This window comes from Gadus chalcogrammus, chromosome 8 (assembly GCF_026213295.1).
Source record: "Gadus chalcogrammus isolate NIFS_2021 chromosome 8, NIFS_Gcha_1.0, whole genome shotgun sequence".
NCBI lineage: Eukaryota > Metazoa > Chordata > Actinopteri > Gadiformes > Gadidae > Gadus > Gadus chalcogrammus.
Genome location: NC_079419.1, coordinates 7,482,400 through 7,501,037, shown reverse-complemented (window position 1 = coordinate 7,501,037; position 18,638 = coordinate 7,482,400). Strand labels below are relative to the sequence as shown.

Here is an 18,638-nt window from a genome sequence, read left to right as displayed (position 1 = left end):
GTGAGTTTAACACCCTGTACGCAACAACTGTTGCTAACAATGTATTCTGTATTCTAACAATGCAATAAAATTGGGTACTCTTCAATCATCATTTTTAAAGTCTTCGTCTGTGTTTATAAAACGAGAGGGACTTCTGTAGCCGCAAGCATTCATTTCAAACCACTCAGAAATGATCAAGTCACCGTCGATGACTATGTGAAATTTGATGAACAATATTTTCATTTCTGTACCACTAGAGGGCACAGGAAGCTCAGGATTTACATAGAAGAGCCGCAGTGTGAGATTTTAGACCTGGTACTGTTTACTGTAGTTGAAGGGGGTTGCAACTATATTTAATGAACGAAATAAACAAAATATAGAAAGAAAGGTAAACAGCATAAAACATAAAGAAACGTACTCCCTAGCCTACTAACTAACTAGACACCCTTCCAGAAATAATAGGGTTATTGGGAGTACATTTCAAATTGATGTTGCTATAATTGTTCAACTGTAGGCCTATATGTGCAACAATAAGCTAAACTGACATCTATTATATGCTGGAGGGAGGAACGGAGAAAGACACAACATTGAACATCTGTTTCAAAGGGATAGATGCATAAATGGTTGCATATGAAAATCCATATTTAGAAAAACACACGGATGAAAGCTATTGCATTCAGTGCAATTTAAGTGTTTCCAAAGTAGGGAAACGGCTAGCGAGAAGTGGAATTAGGTTTAGATTAAGTTTATTATTTTTTCTTTGTCTGTCATATCTTTTTGTCTCATCTCATCTGCAGGCAGTTGAGCATGAGCCTAAGTTTAACATCATATTCCATTTCATTTTATTTTTTTAATCAAATAAATGACAAATTCAAACATGAAATTGTATTGAATCAGGACCTCAAAAATAAGACATTTGTCCATAGATATGCCAACATGCTGTCATGACACATTCAATGAGGTTTGTTTCCGCATTGACGCAGGTTTAACAGTTTGATAAGCAGTGACCAACTGGTCTCGAGATCACATCATTGTTACACAAATCGAAATCCTACAATTTTGTGTGGTTCTCATTACATTGAAATAATGTTACTGCATCCCCAGAGAGATGTTGTGTCCTATAGGCATGATGCCATAGAGATGCAGTTAATAACGTTACTGCATCAAGAGAGAGGTTGTTTCCAATCCCAGCAAAAGGAAACAGCTCCAAAAATGAAGCAAGAACCAACCAAAGGAAAGCTGAATGCTCTCTTCATGTTTTTGTTCTCCCCCTTTGCCAAACTTACCTAAATGTCGACATTATTAATAACAGTGCTTGTTATTTTAGACTGGGGTTTCTTTTTTGTTGTAGTTAATCAATCACTCTATACTTTATGGACTTGGCAACATTAGTGCCAAGCGGTATTTTAAAATGCAACAGGTAATTAGAATAACAATTTCCATAGCTGCATACAAATGACAGAATTTATTAAACCCCATAAAACCCAGTAATGATAAAAAGTGAATTTTGTTTGAGAAATGTATAAAAAAAATGGGTGACTGCCAAAAGCATTAGCTTTTGGCTTCTTTTTTTCTTGACTTGCATACAAAGCCATAAAATAACAGTAAAATGTTTACTGTTGTCAATCAGCATTCATTGGCATGCTGCAGAAGCAAGTTTGGTGCAGTACCTAGGTGCCCACATCAATTATTTACAGCAATTATTTATGCATTATACAGAATATGCCAATGCTGGCACTCACAACTCACAAGAACTCTCTGTGCAGTCTTTTTTATATAAAAATATGCGCTTCTTTTCTCTTTGTTTTTGATATGTTAAAAACATAACCCAATGTTTAATTCATAACAATAAAGCAAATTAAGGGCTAATTACTTATAATGAAGCAACCTTGACTCAATACATCATTCCATTATTTATGTCAATATTTGAGATCAAAGACATTTTTTCATTAGCCAGGGGCGCGCGATCTGGAATGGGTTATTAGCCATTGAAAGCCCACGAGACACCCCCCTCTGGTGGTGAGGTCCAAACATTGTGATCGACAGTGGGAATTTTTGCTACCCCTTACTATGGAAAATGCATAATTTTGTTTGTTTGCTTGTTTGTTGGTTGGTTTAAGCGAGTGTGTGTGGGTGTGTTTAGGCACACTTTGCGCACGTGTGTGTATCTGCAAGTGTGCGCCGGCGCGTTTGTGTGTGTGTGTGTGTGTGTGTGTGTGTGTGTGTGTGGTGTGTGTGTGTGTGTGTGTGTGTGTGTCTGTGTGTGTGTCCGTAAGTGTGTATGCATGCCTGATTACATGCATATATGTGTGTGTGCAGGCATGTGTAAATATGCCTGTGTGCATTTATGTGTTTTCTACGAGCCAGTGTGAAAATATAAATAACTACCTTGGCGGAGGGTGCAGTGTAATCTGCTCCCAACAGGCTGGATCCCTACTGTGAGGGAGACAGTATATTGTTCCTGCAGCGCCACAGATAACAACTCATTAGCATACTGAATCGTTTGGCTGCAAGAGGCACTCTGCCACCCATCTGCACTGAGCTGATAAACACGCACGCACATGCACACAAACACAAGCTGCACATGCACGTACACACTTTCTCTCCCTCCCTCTCTCGCTCTCTCCCTCTCTCTCACACACACACACACACGTTCACAGAAGCACAAACAGGTACACAGGCACACAGACTGTGCACTCGGCACACACACAAACACCCACACATGCACACACTCACACACTATCTCTTTCTATGTCCCTTTCAACCACCCCTCCCCCCCCATCTCGCACAAACACACACACTCACACACACCACCACCACACACACACACACAACACACCCACACACCACACACGCACACACACACACACACACACACACACACACACACACACACACACACACACACACACACACACAACACAGACCTGTCCTCTTGGTTTCGGAGCTGTTTCCTGTATTTGAGCAGCAAGCAGCGCTGGAGCAGGTAGGTGTTTGGCAGGCGTTAAGCTGGAGATCCCCTCTCTCTCACTCCCTCTCTCTCTCTCTCTCGCTCTCTCTCCCAACCCCCACCCACTCTCTCTACTTCCCTCTCCCGGCCCTCTCTCTCTCTCTCTCTCTCTCTCTTCTCTTCGCTCTCTCTCTATCGCTATCTCTTCTTTCTCTATCTCTCTCTCTTTCTCTCTCTCTCTCTTCTCGCTCTCTCTCTCTGCTCCTCTCTATCTCCTAGCTCTCTCTCTCTCTCTCTATCTCTCTCTCTTTATATCTCTCTCTCTCTCTCTCTCTCTCTCTCTCATGCCCCATGCAGGCAGAGCTCAGAACAAGCAGGGTCCCCAAACACCTGGACTTCTACAATTATCCACATAAAGTAAAAACGTCCCCCCTCCCCTTTAATTCTTTTCTAATTCTTTGAATACCGTTAAGTCCCTTATCATCATCAACTTGTCAAAGGTAGATAATTAGTGATTGGAATAAATGGAGATATAAATAATTTCATTTTTTAAGTTTTGGCATATATTTCTCTGTGAAAAAAAAAAGTCTGCGCAAACAGTCACTATGTATGTATAGATTCCTCCCGTATTTCCATCCTCGAGTTTTTATTGTGCTACCGTTATCGTGCGGTTGTGTACGTGTATGTGTGTGTCTTTGAATGCGGATAATGGAGGTAGAGATCAATGTAATTGTTCCGTAGTGCGAGCCCACTAGCGCTGTACAAGCAAACGTTCTGCAGGCTGTTAAACCACTTTCACAATGGCAGGATATCCTGTAGGTCACTAAGTTATGCTCACCGTCCATAGGAAGTCGTCACTATTTGGGAGGAAGCAAAAAATTCCATCGGAGCTCCATGGGAGACGAAGGGTTTGTGTCCACCATGGTGTGCGGGGTGGAGCAAAATGAGAGAGCTCTATAGAAAGCTGTATAGAAAGTTTAATTATAAAACTGTTTAATTATAAATACTCTTAGCAGGAAACATGCACAATGCAAACAATACTGGAAAGAGATCACAAAGGCATTTCCTCTGGCTGATTTATTTGGATGTTTTTTAATATAAAATTCATTCACTTAACATTGGATATATTTATAGTTACATTTATCATACAACAATTATTCCATTACCAAACATAATGTCCCTTTCATAAAATACCATAGTGACCAAAGGTACCAGTATAGGCTACTAATCTCTGCTGAAAAGGCAGAAGAACGGACGAAAAGGGAGCAATACCCAACTGTCTCTTTTGGCAGAAGACTGCTGGTGTCGTTTGATCTAACACACACTGTGTGTCCATGTGTGTGTGTGTTTGTGTATGTGTGTGTGTGCGTGTGTGTGTGTGTGTGTGTGCGCGCGCGTGTGTGTGTGTGTGTGTGTGTGTGTGCACGCGCCCGTGTGTGTGTGTGCGTGTGCCAATGCGTATGTGTCTGTGCCTCGGTATATGTGTCTGCTAGATGGGGTATTTTTTCTGTGTACCTTTCTAAACTACAACGGTATTATAGTTTTAATTAAAAAAAAAAAACACACTCAAACATAGACATTCATATAAAAAGGACGGCCTTAGTCACTTATTGAGTTCCTATGACCCATATATTGTACACTTTAAGAAACACGGCCTTGTACCTCCACAGCCAATAGAAATTGTACGATTTGTCTTCAGGCTGTGAAATCGTGTTTGGCTTTCTGTTGCCAAATGTGGTAGGATTATTTCATCACCAAAGTCTAACAGGCAAACAATTATGGTACCACTTTGATGTATAAATCTTATTGCCTGGTGAACAATTTGAGCGCTCCCAATCTGCATTCCCTTACCTTAGGAGACAATTCGGGAAAAACCCGGACGCAAATGAATGCGGTCTCGTGTACACATCTTGTCTATACATTGTAGAATGGGAATGTAATGCTATTTACAATTCATACCTGAAGAGTTGCAATTGAGTCTAGCTATTCATAATCATGTCCTATTTCTTTTTTCTGTCAAGGATTATATTATTATATTTTTGTTTGCTTGTTCGTGTGTGCTGGCGTGATTTATATTTAGCGTTAGGTGTTTCTGGAACCATTTTAATTGAAGCAAAATCGAAAAACACGTAAATTAAAATGGTGAGATTCTGGACGGAACCCGTATTCTTTCCGTCCCAATCGCTTCAGCGGCCCTCAATCTTTAGTCAACACGGGACAACGAACCACAAAATAATAGGTTGTGAATGATCTGCGTCGTCCTACTTTGTTTTCTTTCTCTTTTGTATATACTTTAGTTACAGCCATCAGCCAGTAATTCCACTTCGATGACATCCGAGCGCCGGATGTGTTCTGATCCGCAGGTCGGTCAAAGACGCATGACATGCAGAATTTACAAGTCTTTAAGTTGAGCAAAATATCCACGCCGCGGCCGATGCTAATCTACCTTGAAGGCTTGAGGGTTCTTCAAACGTGTCCGAGGTCAACGCTCCTACGTTCAGCGCAGCACCTTGAACCCCCCCACCCAGCGCCGCTAGACCGGACGCCAGTCGGACAGCCATCTTTTTCCTCGCTCACGGCCGTCCCCTCCCCCTCTCAGGGGCGTCTGGTCCGCCGTCTGCATTCGCCGGCGGGCCGCCATCATCGCCGCCCGGATCCGTCCAAGGGCCGTCCATTGCGCCGGAGCTCACGGGTGGACATGTGCAGAGGGGGCCCTCGCGTGGAACCTAGAGTCCTGGGGGCCGCCGGCGGTGAATCCTGGTCCTCGGTGAAGCTCTCGGGGCTGCCCTCCCCGTCCCCGTCGGGCAGGCTCCCGCAGCTGGAGCCGGGCGACATGGTGTCCAGGAGGTCCTCCCGGCTCAGGCCCCCCACCGTGCCGTCCGGGCCCTGCATGGGGCACCCGTCGCGGGGCCCCACCATTAGCCCCGTGTCGCCGTCGCCCGGGTTCCGCCCTCCGTCCTGGTCCTCCAGCAGGTTGGACAGGAAGCTGATGTACTTCATGGCCAGCCGCAGGATCTCGTTCTTGCTGAGCTTCTTGTCCGGCGGGTGCGTGGGGATGAGCTTGCGGAGCTCGGCGAACGCCCCGTTGACGTTCTGCTGGCGCCAGCGCTCGCGGCTGTTGGTGAAGATGCGGCGCACGATCTTGGGCTGGCCGGCTGGAGGGAGGAGAGGGGACAGAGGGGGTTTCGGGGGACGCACGGTGAGTTACGGGGAGCAAGGAGAGACGAGGGAGAGAGGAAGGAGAGAGGAAGGAGAGGAAGGAGAAAGGAAGGAGAGAGCAAGGAGAGACGAGGGAGAGATGAAGGAGAGAGGAAGGAGAGAGGAAGGAGAGAGCAAGGAGAGAGGAAGGAGAGAGGAAGGAAGTAGGAAGGAGAGGGAGGAAGGAGAGGGAAGTGGGGATTGAAAAGTAGGCTTTCGAGAGATGGAGGAGTGGATGGAGGAGGGGATCGGGGGTACAGAGAGGTGGGAGACGATCGGTGAGTTAAAGGGAGGGAGGAGAGGATGAGGAGAGAGGAAGGAGGGGAGGGAAGAGGAGGGAAGAGGGGATAGACATGTCGGCTTTCGAGGGAAAAGAGGAGGAAGTGGAAGAGGAGAGGTTACAGGGGGTTGGGAGACAGAAAGGAGAGAGGAAGGAGAGAGAAGGAGAGAGTATGGAGATAGGAAGGAGATAAGAAGGAGATAGGAAGGAGAGAGTAAGTAGATAGGAAGGAGAGAGGTAGGAGAGAGGAAGGAGAGGGATGAAGAGGAGGGAAGAGGGGATAGACATGTAGGCTTTCGAGGAGAAGAGGAGGAGATAGAGCAGGAAATCAGGGAGAGGGAGGCAGTGGGGGAGGATGAGGAAGGGGAGAAGGAGTAGGAGGAGAAGAGGAGGAGGAAGAGGAGGAGAGGAAAGGAGGACAAACAAGCTGGTGGAAACATTAAATGAAATGCCATTGATGCACATAAACTTTGATTTGGATGAAAGAATGTGAAAATGAAAAAAGAGCCTCAGAGGCTTCAGAAACAAGATGGCGCTACGTGACAAAATTGCTCTCGATATGATTTCAAAACGTAGTTACATTATTTATATTTACTCTATGGTGCCTTTACACCATGGAGTTAATAGTTTATCATGAACACGGTGTCGTATCGGCCTTATCCGGTGAATGTCAGCTATAATAACTAATTTTTTTGACGAATACTGCCAAATACATCGACATGGAATTATGTGTTGTTGTTTCTAGGGTTTGAAATACATTTATTAGATTTCAATATTCAATTTTTTTCTTATTTTCTCACCATATTCTGAAATATATCGGCATCGGACCAACCACCAAAATTAAGGAATAAGACATGACGATTCCTCGAATACGGTGTTATAACGTCACGTGATCTTATAAACAACGCAAAACGCAGGCACAGGCGCAGGTAACGTTCAAACCCAACCGCCCTCCTCCCGCTCCCCATCCACGCTGTGTTCCTGTCTATCGTGCTGCCCTTGGAACACACCCAGACTATCTTAATCCCCCAGCCCATGCTGCAGTAGAAACCCTGGCATGGGGACTGGAGGGCTGCAGCCCACCCCCGCTCCCCCCCCCCCCCCCCCCCCTCCCAGCCTTCCACCCCCAGCCTCCATCCCCCGGTGTGACAGGGAGTGGGCAGTGGATGTATTATAAATGTTTTACCTACAGACCTCAGCTCTAGCCTGAAAAAGAAAAAAATCGGCAATCCTTGCTGACACACGGGTGAACGCCTGTAATCCCACATCCAAACCGCAGGCGTTCCACCCTGCAGGGCTGCGTTACGTTCACATCCAGCGTGTGGTTGTTTCCTTTTAAGTATAATTCCAGTGACAGTGGGTGAGAGAGCGTGAGGAAGGCGGGGAACGGGCTGACGGCGGCGTGAGCGCGGGGGTGCATGCTGATTGGATGGGAGTCGCGTTGACGGCGATTGAGGATGAGGAGGAGGAGGGTTGGAATGGAGCGGAGAGGAGGAAGAGGACACAGCAGAGGTGCGCCTTACCATACTTATAAAGATCTAAAATGCGCCTACCCTCGTCGATCTCAACATCGTAAGGCGCTGGTCTGCGCTTTACCCTGTTGCTGGGGTACATGCCGTACTGGTCAGACTCCCCTCCGAGACTGAAGACAGGGGAGAACCGGGACGAACAACACACACACACACACACACACACACACATGGGTTAGGTTAACGCCTGGACAGGCCACAGACATATGGATGCCCAGACACACACATATGAACCCGCACACACACACACACACACACACATTCACACACACACACACACACACACACACACACACACACACACACACACACACACACACACACACACACACACACACACACACACACACACACACACACACACACACACACACACACACACACACACACACACATACACACAGTATTTTCTGGCAAAAACTCTTATCAAAAAGGAATTATGCATTATCAATCAGTAAAATGATTTAGAATCAATGTGCATGCGGCTCGCGCTCACACATACACACACACACACACGCACACACACACAGACACACACGTACACATTTACAAACACACACACACTCACACAAACATGTATTTTCTGGCAGAAACTCTATCAAAAATAGATAATTCATAATCAATGTGAAAAATGATTTGGAATCAATGTGCATGCATGCACCCGGGCTCACACACACAAACACACACACACACACACACACACACAAGCATGCATGCACGCTCACACACAAACACGCACACACACACACACACACGCACACACACACACACACACACACACACACACACACACACACACACACACACACACACACACACACACACACACACATACACATTGACATGCACTTCGAAAAGCAGCCGATGCTACAATAACCAAGTTGCTTTTTAATCTTCATTAAATTATTCACTTTTTTCAAACTTCCATTGTGAAAACTATAACTAATAACAATGAACGATTAAAAAAATAGACAAAACATGTCTATACATGTTCATAATTACCTGTTGATGGCGGCGAGAGGTTGCGCCAGGTTGTAGAGCATCGCTCGCGCCGGCAGTGGGAACGCGTTGGGGCTCAGCTGCACCATTCGAGCGTCGTCTCGTCGCGGTAGCGGAAACTGCACGGGAGGTCTGCGAAGTTCCGTGCTCGGCACCAAATGGCTCTCCGTCCTCTGCTCTAGCGCTTTTATAGCGTCTCTCCTCGAGAGCTCGATCACTGGCACTTCCCTTTTCAGGTCAAGGGCGTCGTGAGAGGCAGTTTCCTTGGCAACGCCGTTGATGATGATGATGGTCCCGTTGCTCGAGTTCTGCAGAGGGACGTCATCATCTGTCTCCTTAACCCCCTCTCCGGTGAAGTCCCCCGCCTCCCTCGAGTCTTCGTCAGCTTTGCATCCATTGAGTCTGGTGATGGAGTCCTCCTTCTCTCGAGGACTGGACGCCACGTCGGGACTCCCGGGACAAAGCTCTTGCTTCCGTTTTTCCATCATTTTCATCACCACGCGCACAAACCCACGAGCCCTAGATCCTGAAATAGGTCCGACAATTACGCCTTATGTTCGGATGGAAAAAAAGACAAACCGTTCCTGAACCCTATGATATCTTTCCTCGATTCCTCTACTCAAAATAGGCCTTAATAAAAAACACAGCAACGGATTGCCCACAACGAGGCCCACCAGAAATGATTCGTTAATCAATTTGACCAATGACCATCTAATTACCTAGGAATGGATGCATTGTTCCCCTCATAAGCCCCGCATGCAACGGATCTTGTAATAATTAGGCCTAGGCCTATATTGTGGTTTTCAACGAACGAAACGATGTCAACATCATGTAATGTCAGGTCCCGGGATGTGGAATGCCTCTCTCCTCTCGGACCGTTTGCAGGTTGCAGATTGCGGTGCAGCCTGTTTCTTCAGCGAAGGCGGTTTGGGTGTTCCCTTAAGTTCAACCGATTTGGAAAAGATAAGGTTTAGGGACCCCCCACGCCCCCCCTTTAAGATTAACAGAATGCCACACGTTTATAATGTTAAGTGGCCGTGCTTATATTGTCTTGCCTACTTTATGTTAAGAAATATACAATATGATTACGTTTAATATTCGAGTATTACCGATGACCTATAATAATGGAATCTATTGAATTGTTTGGGCTGAAAATGTTAATGTACACATAACGACCGTTAATGTGTGTAAAGTGAACTTGGCCCTGGACTGGCTGTAGGCTACTGGAATATACTCTCTCGATGGGAGCGTTATTGTTCCTCTGCAGCAACATTTGCTAAATGATGGATATTGGCAACAATAATGTGACATTGATTTAATACTGTTTATTAACGATAATTTACGTTCTCTGTCGAGAGATATAATATCATCCGTTAGCTTACTCCTATTGGCACTACAGTGGTGGTAAAAGCTGATATAATAAAGCTATGGATGCATTGAAGGTTCTTATCTGCGGTCCATTGTTGCAAATACAGGATAAATATTTTAGGTTTTATTTTTGGTCGAGGCCTGGTTGTGATGGGGTTTCAGAGAACATCAAAAGGTATGCTAATCATAGCCTATGTAATCGGTGTCCTATAAACACATATTTAGATCTAATTCTTTGTTATTACAGCCTGATATCTCCATCATATTACAAGACAATATAATATTTAAACAGACTTGAGGAAACCCACCAGCGCATTTTAATGCAGGACATTTTACAACAGGCCTGTGGCCCGTTATTTATCCTCAGAGTGAAATCCGTCCTATCGGACAATAACAGAACGAAAACAAAAATCCCACACAACGCGAATTAAATGTACGCATATTCACACCAAAATAAAAGCCCTCCCCCGGCGCTAAAAAATAAGAGAAATACGCGTTTCGCCCTTACCGTTCCTGCCGTGTTGTTGACGTTACTGTGTAAGTGGAGCCATTTTGTGAGTGGGTCATCCATATCTGAGCTTTCCCCCCCCCTCCGTGCCAGTGGTGGAACAGTGTGGAACAGTGTGTATGTGTGTGTGTGTATATATCTGCGTGTGTGTGTGTGTGTGGAGCTGGAAGTCACTCTGAGTTATTCCTCGCTGCATCAGTATGGGGAGCGGAACACAGGCCGCAATGTGGCCGGGCCAGATAAGAGTCGCGGCAGCGGCCTCTTCGTCCCGATAAGCCCCCCTAAACCCATTATTTATGAAATGATTCATTATTATTTGGCTGTCGTATGGGCTATACGGGCTTGTGGAGGGCAACGCATAAAAAAACGATAGGGAGGCAAACAGCAGCAGCAGCAGGCCCGTAACGGTGCGAGGTGCAGCTTGAGTTATATGGTGGAGGTGCTTTTTAATTTTTTGATGAAAGAAAGCAATAGCAAAAGGTTAATCTTTTTCGGCCTGTTATTTTTTCTTCATTTATTTTTTTTTTTTAACTAAAAGCTCTTAGCCTGTTCCACCATAGACAATGATGATAAAGGGCCGGTCATTATTTGAATACTATAAGGCTTCAATAGAATATGTAGCAGTCTATTGAAAGGTATTAGGCACTAGGTCAACGACAGCGAACATAACACGGATCTAATTATTGCCCTGTGGCATCAATGCACAGTGTGTAATTACAATACCTATTGTTATTATAATAGTCGCAGCTAATGGCTGATAAAAATCAGGCAGGTTTTCAAATTTATATTTTTAAAATCTGACCTATAGAGCGGAGATGGCAAAATACTGAAAAAGAAAAAAAAGATACATTGGCTTGTTGTGCTTGTATGGCTGGAGTCGATATGAGGTTGGGACTGGGCCCACTAATCCCCAGGGTCCGCAATGGGAGACATGGTTTAGACAGATAAATGCGTATCGGCCCAGCAGCATCAGATAAAGCGCTGGGAAGATCAACGGTGAGTCGCTATCACAGAACACTCAGGATCAGGCGGAACGGCCGCAGGTACCGGGGTCTCATCACGGATGGAAATCAGTCCGCTTTTTGTGGGATAAAGGGCCGTTTAAAATATATAGCCTACATTTAACTAGACGATCAGTTGAGACCACACAAGTGTCTTCAGATTACCTAATAGCCATTCAGGTTGTCAAACGAATAAAAGGTAGATATAGATAGGTCTAGGCTACTGTAAATATATATATATATATATATATATATATATATATATATATATATATATATATATATATATATATATAGATGCATTTATATTTACATTCAATGTACACAGATATATATATAGAAAGCTAGAGATAGGTAGATAGATAGATAGATAGATAGATAGATAGATAGATAGATAGATAGATAGATAGATAGATAGATAGATAGATAGATAGATAGATAGATACATACATACATACATACATACATACATACATACATACATGCATACATACATATATACAGACAGATAGATATATAGCTTATGATCCATCTTTAGACCTTTACATTTGGAACTACAACATGGGCTATTTCTACTTTGATGAGGAAAACCCTGGAACCTCACGACGGTTCCTCCCAGCTCACGACCACACGCCTCTCAGACGGCTACACTCACGACTCACGAGCCGCTCTCTGCATCCTGTGTGGTAACAAGGGAAATCGAAACCAACAACCGTGCCAAGATTTGGAGGAGTAGATTTTCGGTTGAAGTGGTTTCTTGACCACTTTTACAAATTATCTATCTGAGCGTGACACTTTCTGTTTTTTTTTTCTTTTCTTTGTGCAAATAAATGGCTGTTTTATGAAATTATTATATTTTTTTTTTTTGAAGAATCTCAAACATTCTCTTTTAGATACATTGGTAATTAGTAAATGGTAAATGTACATATCAAGCATTTTATATGTATAAACTATGGGCTAGATGCCAAGGTCTATTAGCCAACGTCAAATGGGTTGTCGTTATGTATGTGTTTGTGTGTGTGTCTATATGTGTGTGTGTGTGTGTGTGTGTGTGTGTGTGTGTGTGTGTGTGTGTGTGTGTGTGTGTGTGTGTGTCTGTGTGTGCGCGCGTATGTGTGTGCGTGTGTGCGCGCGTATGTGTGTGCGTGTGTCTGTGCCATGTGGACAGTATAGTGTGCTACTGTATTTTTCTTCTGTTTTCTTTTATTTATCTATTCAGGAATCATATGATCAGTGGCATCGTGCAAATAACATGTTTTTTCATCATCTTTGCTTAAACAATTATTTATTACGAACAACAATGTAATTGTGCATCGTAACCACGTGATTGCAACAACAAAAGTACACAAACAGAGTGGGTGCTGTAAGTGCCAATACATAGCATATTTTCTGGATTGTGCAACAGAACATTATTAAACATATAAAAATTATCACATGGATCGAACCATTATGGAAGCTGAACTAGCAAACGTCCAACATTGCGTATTGCAACATAGACTTTGGATTATCCTGTATCAGTGGATGTAACACGCACACAAAAGTCATGTTAGACTTTCATCCTCTTTTCACAGGTCCTGCTTCCTGTCACATCGTTGAGAGGGGCTTGGGGGGGGGGGGGGGGGGGGGGGGGGGGGCAGGTTGGTGTAGTGGTGAGGTGGGCCAAAAGATTTTGCTTCTGATCCCCATCGTACACAGCCTGCCTGTAGTGGACATCATTGAGCAAGAGGCCTAAACAGTACCTTATCTCAATGCACTGTATGTGTCTGCTAAAATAACTGTTATAATGACTAAGGTTGGCTTTTCATTGATTTCAATGCTAAATATTGCAATTAAACCCATTTTAATTTGCCCACAGAGAAAGGGCACTCAGTTGAGAAGTCACTCAGTTGCAAACTTTCCATGGCTTCTGTGACAAACGTTAGAATCCCACTCTATTATAATAAAACCCATAGAATCTAAATAAACCACACTGACTCATGGACAGAGGCCTGTCCAGACTTGTTTTAATAGGGGTCCAGGAGTGGCCCACAATAACACAGGGAGGGAGGGGGGTCCCGACCACAACACTGTAGCTCTGTAGAGCAGTGTGGAAAACCTATCCAAACAACTGTATTGGTTTTCCTGCGCTACAGCGCTTCTGTTATTGTATTGTGCAATAGTCCAATCCGTTCGCCGCAGCGGGTTCATTATCCAAGATTCAACGGTTCCTGCGCCTGGACTCTGATTGACGGGTTAAGATCCTATCAACGACCACCGTTAGAAGGGGGGCGCACATGCGGTGCCAAATCTGCCACCACCTATTCTGGACCGGGGGGAGGGGGGGGCGAGGCGTGTGCCACCCCAGCCTCTTGTCCCCCCCCCCCTACCCCCCCTGTGGACCCTTCCCCGCCCCTGTCACCCCTCATAACGTCACCGGCCGGTGACGTTGCGAGCGGCCCGGCGCTGTGGTCCTCCCCCTTCCCGCCCTACGGGGCGTGTCCCGCGGTGGGCTTGGGTTTGAGGGGCGGGCCGCCGCGGCGGCAGGGCATGACGCGCAGGCAGGCGGTGCTCTCGCCGCGGGTCATGAGGCGGGTCACCTGGTCCAGGGTCAGCCCCGCCACCGGCTCGCCGTTCACCTGCAGGATCTCGTCGCCCACGCCCAGGAGCCCCGCGTAGGGCCCGTCCACGCCCGCCACGCTGCTGCCGCTGCTGCTGCTGTTGCTGCCCACCTTCTCGATGTACACGCCTGCAGGGGGGGGGGGGGGGGAGGGTATTTGGGTGTGTGGGGTGTGTTGGGGGGGGGGGGGGGTGGGATGTGTGTGTGTTTGTGTGGGGGAGTTGTGGGTGTGTGTGTGCGTGCGTGCGTGTGTGTGGGTGTGTTCGTTTGTGTGTTAGGGTGGGTTTGGGGGGAGGGGGGTGGGTATTGGTATGTGTGTGTGTGTGTGTTGGTGTGTGTGTGTGTGTGTGTGTGTGTGTGTGCGTGCGTGCGTCCGTGGGTGTGTGTGTGTGTGTGTGTGTGTGTGTGTGTGTGAATAGGGGAGTGGATGAAGGAAGTAGGACGGGATTTTAGGGGTGGAAAAACAAAAGAAGATGAGAAAAGAGGCTCGATGCCAATGCTGTTATTTCCTGTACATGTTTTTTTTTATTTCGCCATCATGCTTATGGAGTCAAGCCACGGCAATCTGGTGACTCAACCACTTTATTGGTTTAAGCTCGTCGTTGTGACTATAAGATTGTATAACCTGATGGTTTTTGGTATATGTGGTTTTACATGTCTTTTGTATTTGGCTGTACGCTGACTGTGATGGTGCCCAGTCATACTACAGCACACATACTAGCGCAGATTAAAAATATACTACAGCAATAAATATTATCAGCAGCAATAAACCGAAACAGAATTCAAGAGCCTACCTGTGTTCGCTCGGCCCTTGCCTCTGGAGATGAGGAAGCCGAAGGGCTCGTTGGGGGGTCTGGTGAGCTCCAGCAGGAGGGTCCCGTCGGGGGAGGCCTGGGCCACCTTACCGACGGGACGCACCGTCCTGGAGGTGACCGGCACCTCCTCCACGCTCAGACCCCGACGCAGCTCCACCTGCGGGCTCGCAGGACTGTCGGAACAGAAGGAATGCAGTTAGGAACATTTATTTAATTGGTTTAATTTGGTTTATGACTGTGTAATGGAAGACACATGTTCTACCTGGGTGCCAGGCCTTTTGGTATCTGCACTTCTCCCAGTGTAGTCGACCGTTCAGTTCTTTTCTCGAGACTCTGCACGGAGGAGGCCTTACGCAGCTGGGCCAATGGCAACACCTAGTGGCGGGACATTGGTATTACATCCACCCAAATGCTTAACCTATGCGATGTGAATAGTGTAATAATCCGTAAATAATCATTTAGCATTTAGCATTAGGCAGCCCACCCCAGGTAATGATAACATTTATACGAGAGGAAAATCCATTATTTATGTAAATAAGCATTTTAAAAGGGATACATTTATTAAATAGAGTATATATATAATAATACTTATTTTCAAAAGTAACTAGAAAATGGACTTAAAAAAAGTATATATTTGTACACGATATGTTTGTGATTATAGTTTCTTAATATTGCATGCATTTACAATTCAAATCATATTTTTAAATGTATTATATATATATAATACAATGCAAATCAACTGACACCATGACACACACAGAGACACACACACACACACACACACACACACACACACACACACACACACACACACACACACACACACACACCCCCCCTACCGTGGAGTGCAGGCTCTGCAGCGAGGGGGTCCTTTGGAGGCGGCCGGGGGCCGGGAGTCGGCGCGTGGGGCTTGGGGAGGGGGAGCCTGGGGCCCCGCGGGGGTCCGCCGGCAGGCTGAGCTGCTCCATGCTGCTGGAGCGCCGGCCCTTCACCAGCTTGCCCACGCTGTTCAGCCCGATGGAGGAGAAGAAGCGCCGCAGGGACAGCTTGGACCGGCCGTCTCGCTCCGCCGCCACTTTGCTACAAACACGCAGGATTGTGGACAAGTGTTGCAAACTAGCACGTGTGCGAAAACACTCAAACACCGCATCTGGTTTGTCCAATGTAATTGCTGTGTCCACATCGAATAAACAATAATAATATATAATAAATAATAAGTAATAATTGAAATAAAAATAATTTATTTCGATTGATCCGTTGACGTGGCTAGGTAGATGGAGACACGTGCACACTACGGCCGTTTTAATCGCAAGGATCTGATAGATATCTAATACCCGGAGTTCACCAGCAGAGGGCAGCATTTAATAAAATGACAAATAACTTCAAGAGGAAATGTCTGAAACCTCTTACAACTAAGCAATTAGCTTTAGGCAGCAGCCCACCCCAGGTAACGACACAATTGATATGAGAGAAAAATATGCATTATTTATGTTAATAAGGATTTTAAAGGGGATACATTTATAACGTGCGCAGCTGGGCCAATGGCAACACCTAGTGGCGGAACGTTGGTGGTCACTGGTTTGCTTTGAGTGTGAGGGTTAAAGAATTAGGTGTAAGTGAATAGCAGGAGTGCATTTGGCATTGGTTACGACAGCGTCCTATTGGTTCAGGCTCACCGTGGCGACGGCGTGTCCACGAACGCATCCCATTGGGCCTCGGCCTTCAGATGCTCCGCCCTCAGCAGCTCCGCCCGGAGGTCCTCTGCCCGCGATAGGGCCATGCAACGGGGGCTGGGACGGCCCTCGCACCCGGGGTCTCCGCCCTGGGACATACCTGCAGAGGGAGAGAGAGAGAGAGAGAGAGAGAGAGAGAGAGAGAGAGAGAGAGAGAGTAGAGAGAGAGAGAGAGAGAGAGAGAGAGAGAGAGAGAGAGAGAGGGAGAGAGATAGAGAGAGAAAGAGAGGGATAAACGACATGCCAGGCAATTAAAAGTTTTAAAAGATTGTACTTTTCTATTTATTCTTTATTTCTCTATGTTACAGACTATTGACACGGATTAGTTCAATATTTTTTTCCTTCTCTCTTTTTATTATGGACTATTAACTCTTCTGGCTTTACTGAACTGATTACAGGATTCTTTAAATCCCGAACCCAGCCCTGAGCAGAGGAAATCATTTTTCTGCTACTTCACCATTGTTGGGATTAATTTGGAAAACTTTGATCCCATGGGCTGCATTTTTTTTCTAATAATACATATAAGACTGAGAGGTAACAAGCTTTTGCAGAGTGGATTCAAATCTATAGTCGGATCTGGTCTAGAGGGTTCAAAACGTTAGCAGTGGATTAAATAGTGTCCAGTAGTGAATCTGCAAAAAAACAACACATAAAAATGGAGATCTGTATTTCGCTGAGCTCCAGACTATATAGAACCCAAGCTGAACTTCAGCTTGTTTGCTTACTGCTGTATCATTTCCTTTGAAGGACAATTCAGCGCCCGTCCACCATGCCAGGCTACAATAGTATTAGGTTACTTCTTTCAGTTTTACTATGCTAATGCTAAGGCCAATTTGTGGTCATTGAGAGGTTGTGTTCATTCTTGTACCCATTTCTGCTATGTTTGTGTTGATGCCTGCTGTCTTTGTTGTTGTATGTCTGTAAATTGCTGAGCGTTTTTTGTCTTGTAATGTACTTTTAGGACCCCCTCGAAAACGAGAGGATTCCTCTCAAGGGGTTTATCCTACGCAAATACAATTTCTGAAAAAAATTAATAAATAACCACATGCCGGACAACATGTTATCCATATCGACTCATGGTCTCACTCATCAACACACCTGGACCATCCGGAGTGACGTCCCAGAGGTCAGCAGGCGGCAGGTCGGGGCCGATCCTGGCTGAGGAGTACTTAAGGCTGGAGGGTCTTATGCAGGGCACCAGGCTCCCTGCGCCGGGGCCCCCCTGCGGCGGAGGGCCCTCCCTCCTGGCCTCCGCCGTCTCCAGGGGGTCTGCGCTCTGGGGGCCGCAGCCCTCGGCCCCCGCCTGACTCGCTGCCCCCTGGGACTGCGCCGCGGCCAGGCCGCGGTTCTTCGAGCTCGACTTCAGCGCAGACTTGATGGGCAAGGGGGGCCCCTGTGGCTCGCCGGGGCCCCCGGGTGCCTCGCAGACACGGAGCTCCAGATCCACGGGGCTCCCGGGCGCGAAGGACACCGCCCTGCGCGCCAGGGTCCGGTTCCTGGGGTTGGAGTTGCGTCGGTGCACCCACGAGGCGCCGTAGGGGCCGTTGCCGGCCTCCAGGCGGCTCTGGCCCTTGAGGCTCCGCCTCCTCAGCTTGCCGAAGCCCGAGCTGCTCCAGCCGCCGTCGCCCTCCTTGTTCTCCCCCAAAATGAACGCCCCGGCGAAGGTGACCGTCAGCGGCTGC

The 18,638-nt window shown here is 46.4% G+C and overlaps 2 protein-coding genes across 2 annotated transcripts in view; both read right to left on the bottom strand.

Annotated features, from left to right (window-relative positions):
• Nucleotides 1-3,394: 3,394 nt before the first annotated feature.
• tal1 (T-cell acute lymphocytic leukemia 1) lies at nt 3,395-10,965 on the bottom strand. Its single transcript, XM_056596553.1, has 4 exons — nt 10,812-10,965; nt 8,939-9,461; nt 7,961-8,049; nt 3,395-6,084 (listed from the first exon to the last, which is right to left on the bottom strand). Exons 2-4 carry the CDS (start codon nt 9,427-9,429, stop codon nt 5,570-5,572), a joined length of 1,095 nt encoding a protein of 364 aa, XP_056452528.1. The 5' UTR covers nt 9,430-9,461; nt 10,812-10,965; the 3' UTR covers nt 3,395-5,569.
• A 3,312-nt stretch (nt 10,966-14,277) lies between these two features.
• Nucleotides 14,278-18,638, bottom strand: part of LOC130387227 (uncharacterized) — a 5,635-nt gene continuing 1,274 nt past the window's right edge. The window contains exons 3-8 of the mRNA XM_056596241.1: nt 18,055-18,638; nt 16,900-16,984; nt 16,063-16,303; nt 15,513-15,598; nt 15,203-15,396; nt 14,278-14,537 (exon numbers count right to left, since the gene is read on the bottom strand). The exon at nt 18,055-18,638 is cut by the window's right edge and continues 20 nt beyond it. Of these exons, the coding sequence (XP_056452216.1) occupies nt 14,278-14,537; nt 15,203-15,396; nt 15,513-15,598; nt 16,063-16,303; nt 16,900-16,984; nt 18,055-18,638 (1,450 nt within the window). The remainder of the gene's footprint in view (nt 14,538-15,202; nt 15,397-15,512; nt 15,599-16,062; nt 16,304-16,899; nt 16,985-18,054) is intronic.

Excerpts from the sequence above, each read along its gene's own strand:
- tal1 (XM_056596553.1), bottom strand. The coding sequence starts at position 9,429 with ATGAAAATGATGGAAAAACGGAAGCAAGAGCTTTGTCCCGGGAGTCCC. Across the intron at positions 8,050-8,938 it reads CCTCTCGCCGCCATCAACAG|TCTCGGAGGGGAGTCTGACC; the intron begins GTAATTATGAAC and ends CCCTGTCTTCAG. Across the intron at positions 6,085-7,960 it reads CGATGTTGAGATCGACGAGG|CCGGCCAGCCCAAGATCGTG; the intron begins GTAGGCGCATTT and ends TCCTCCCTCCAG.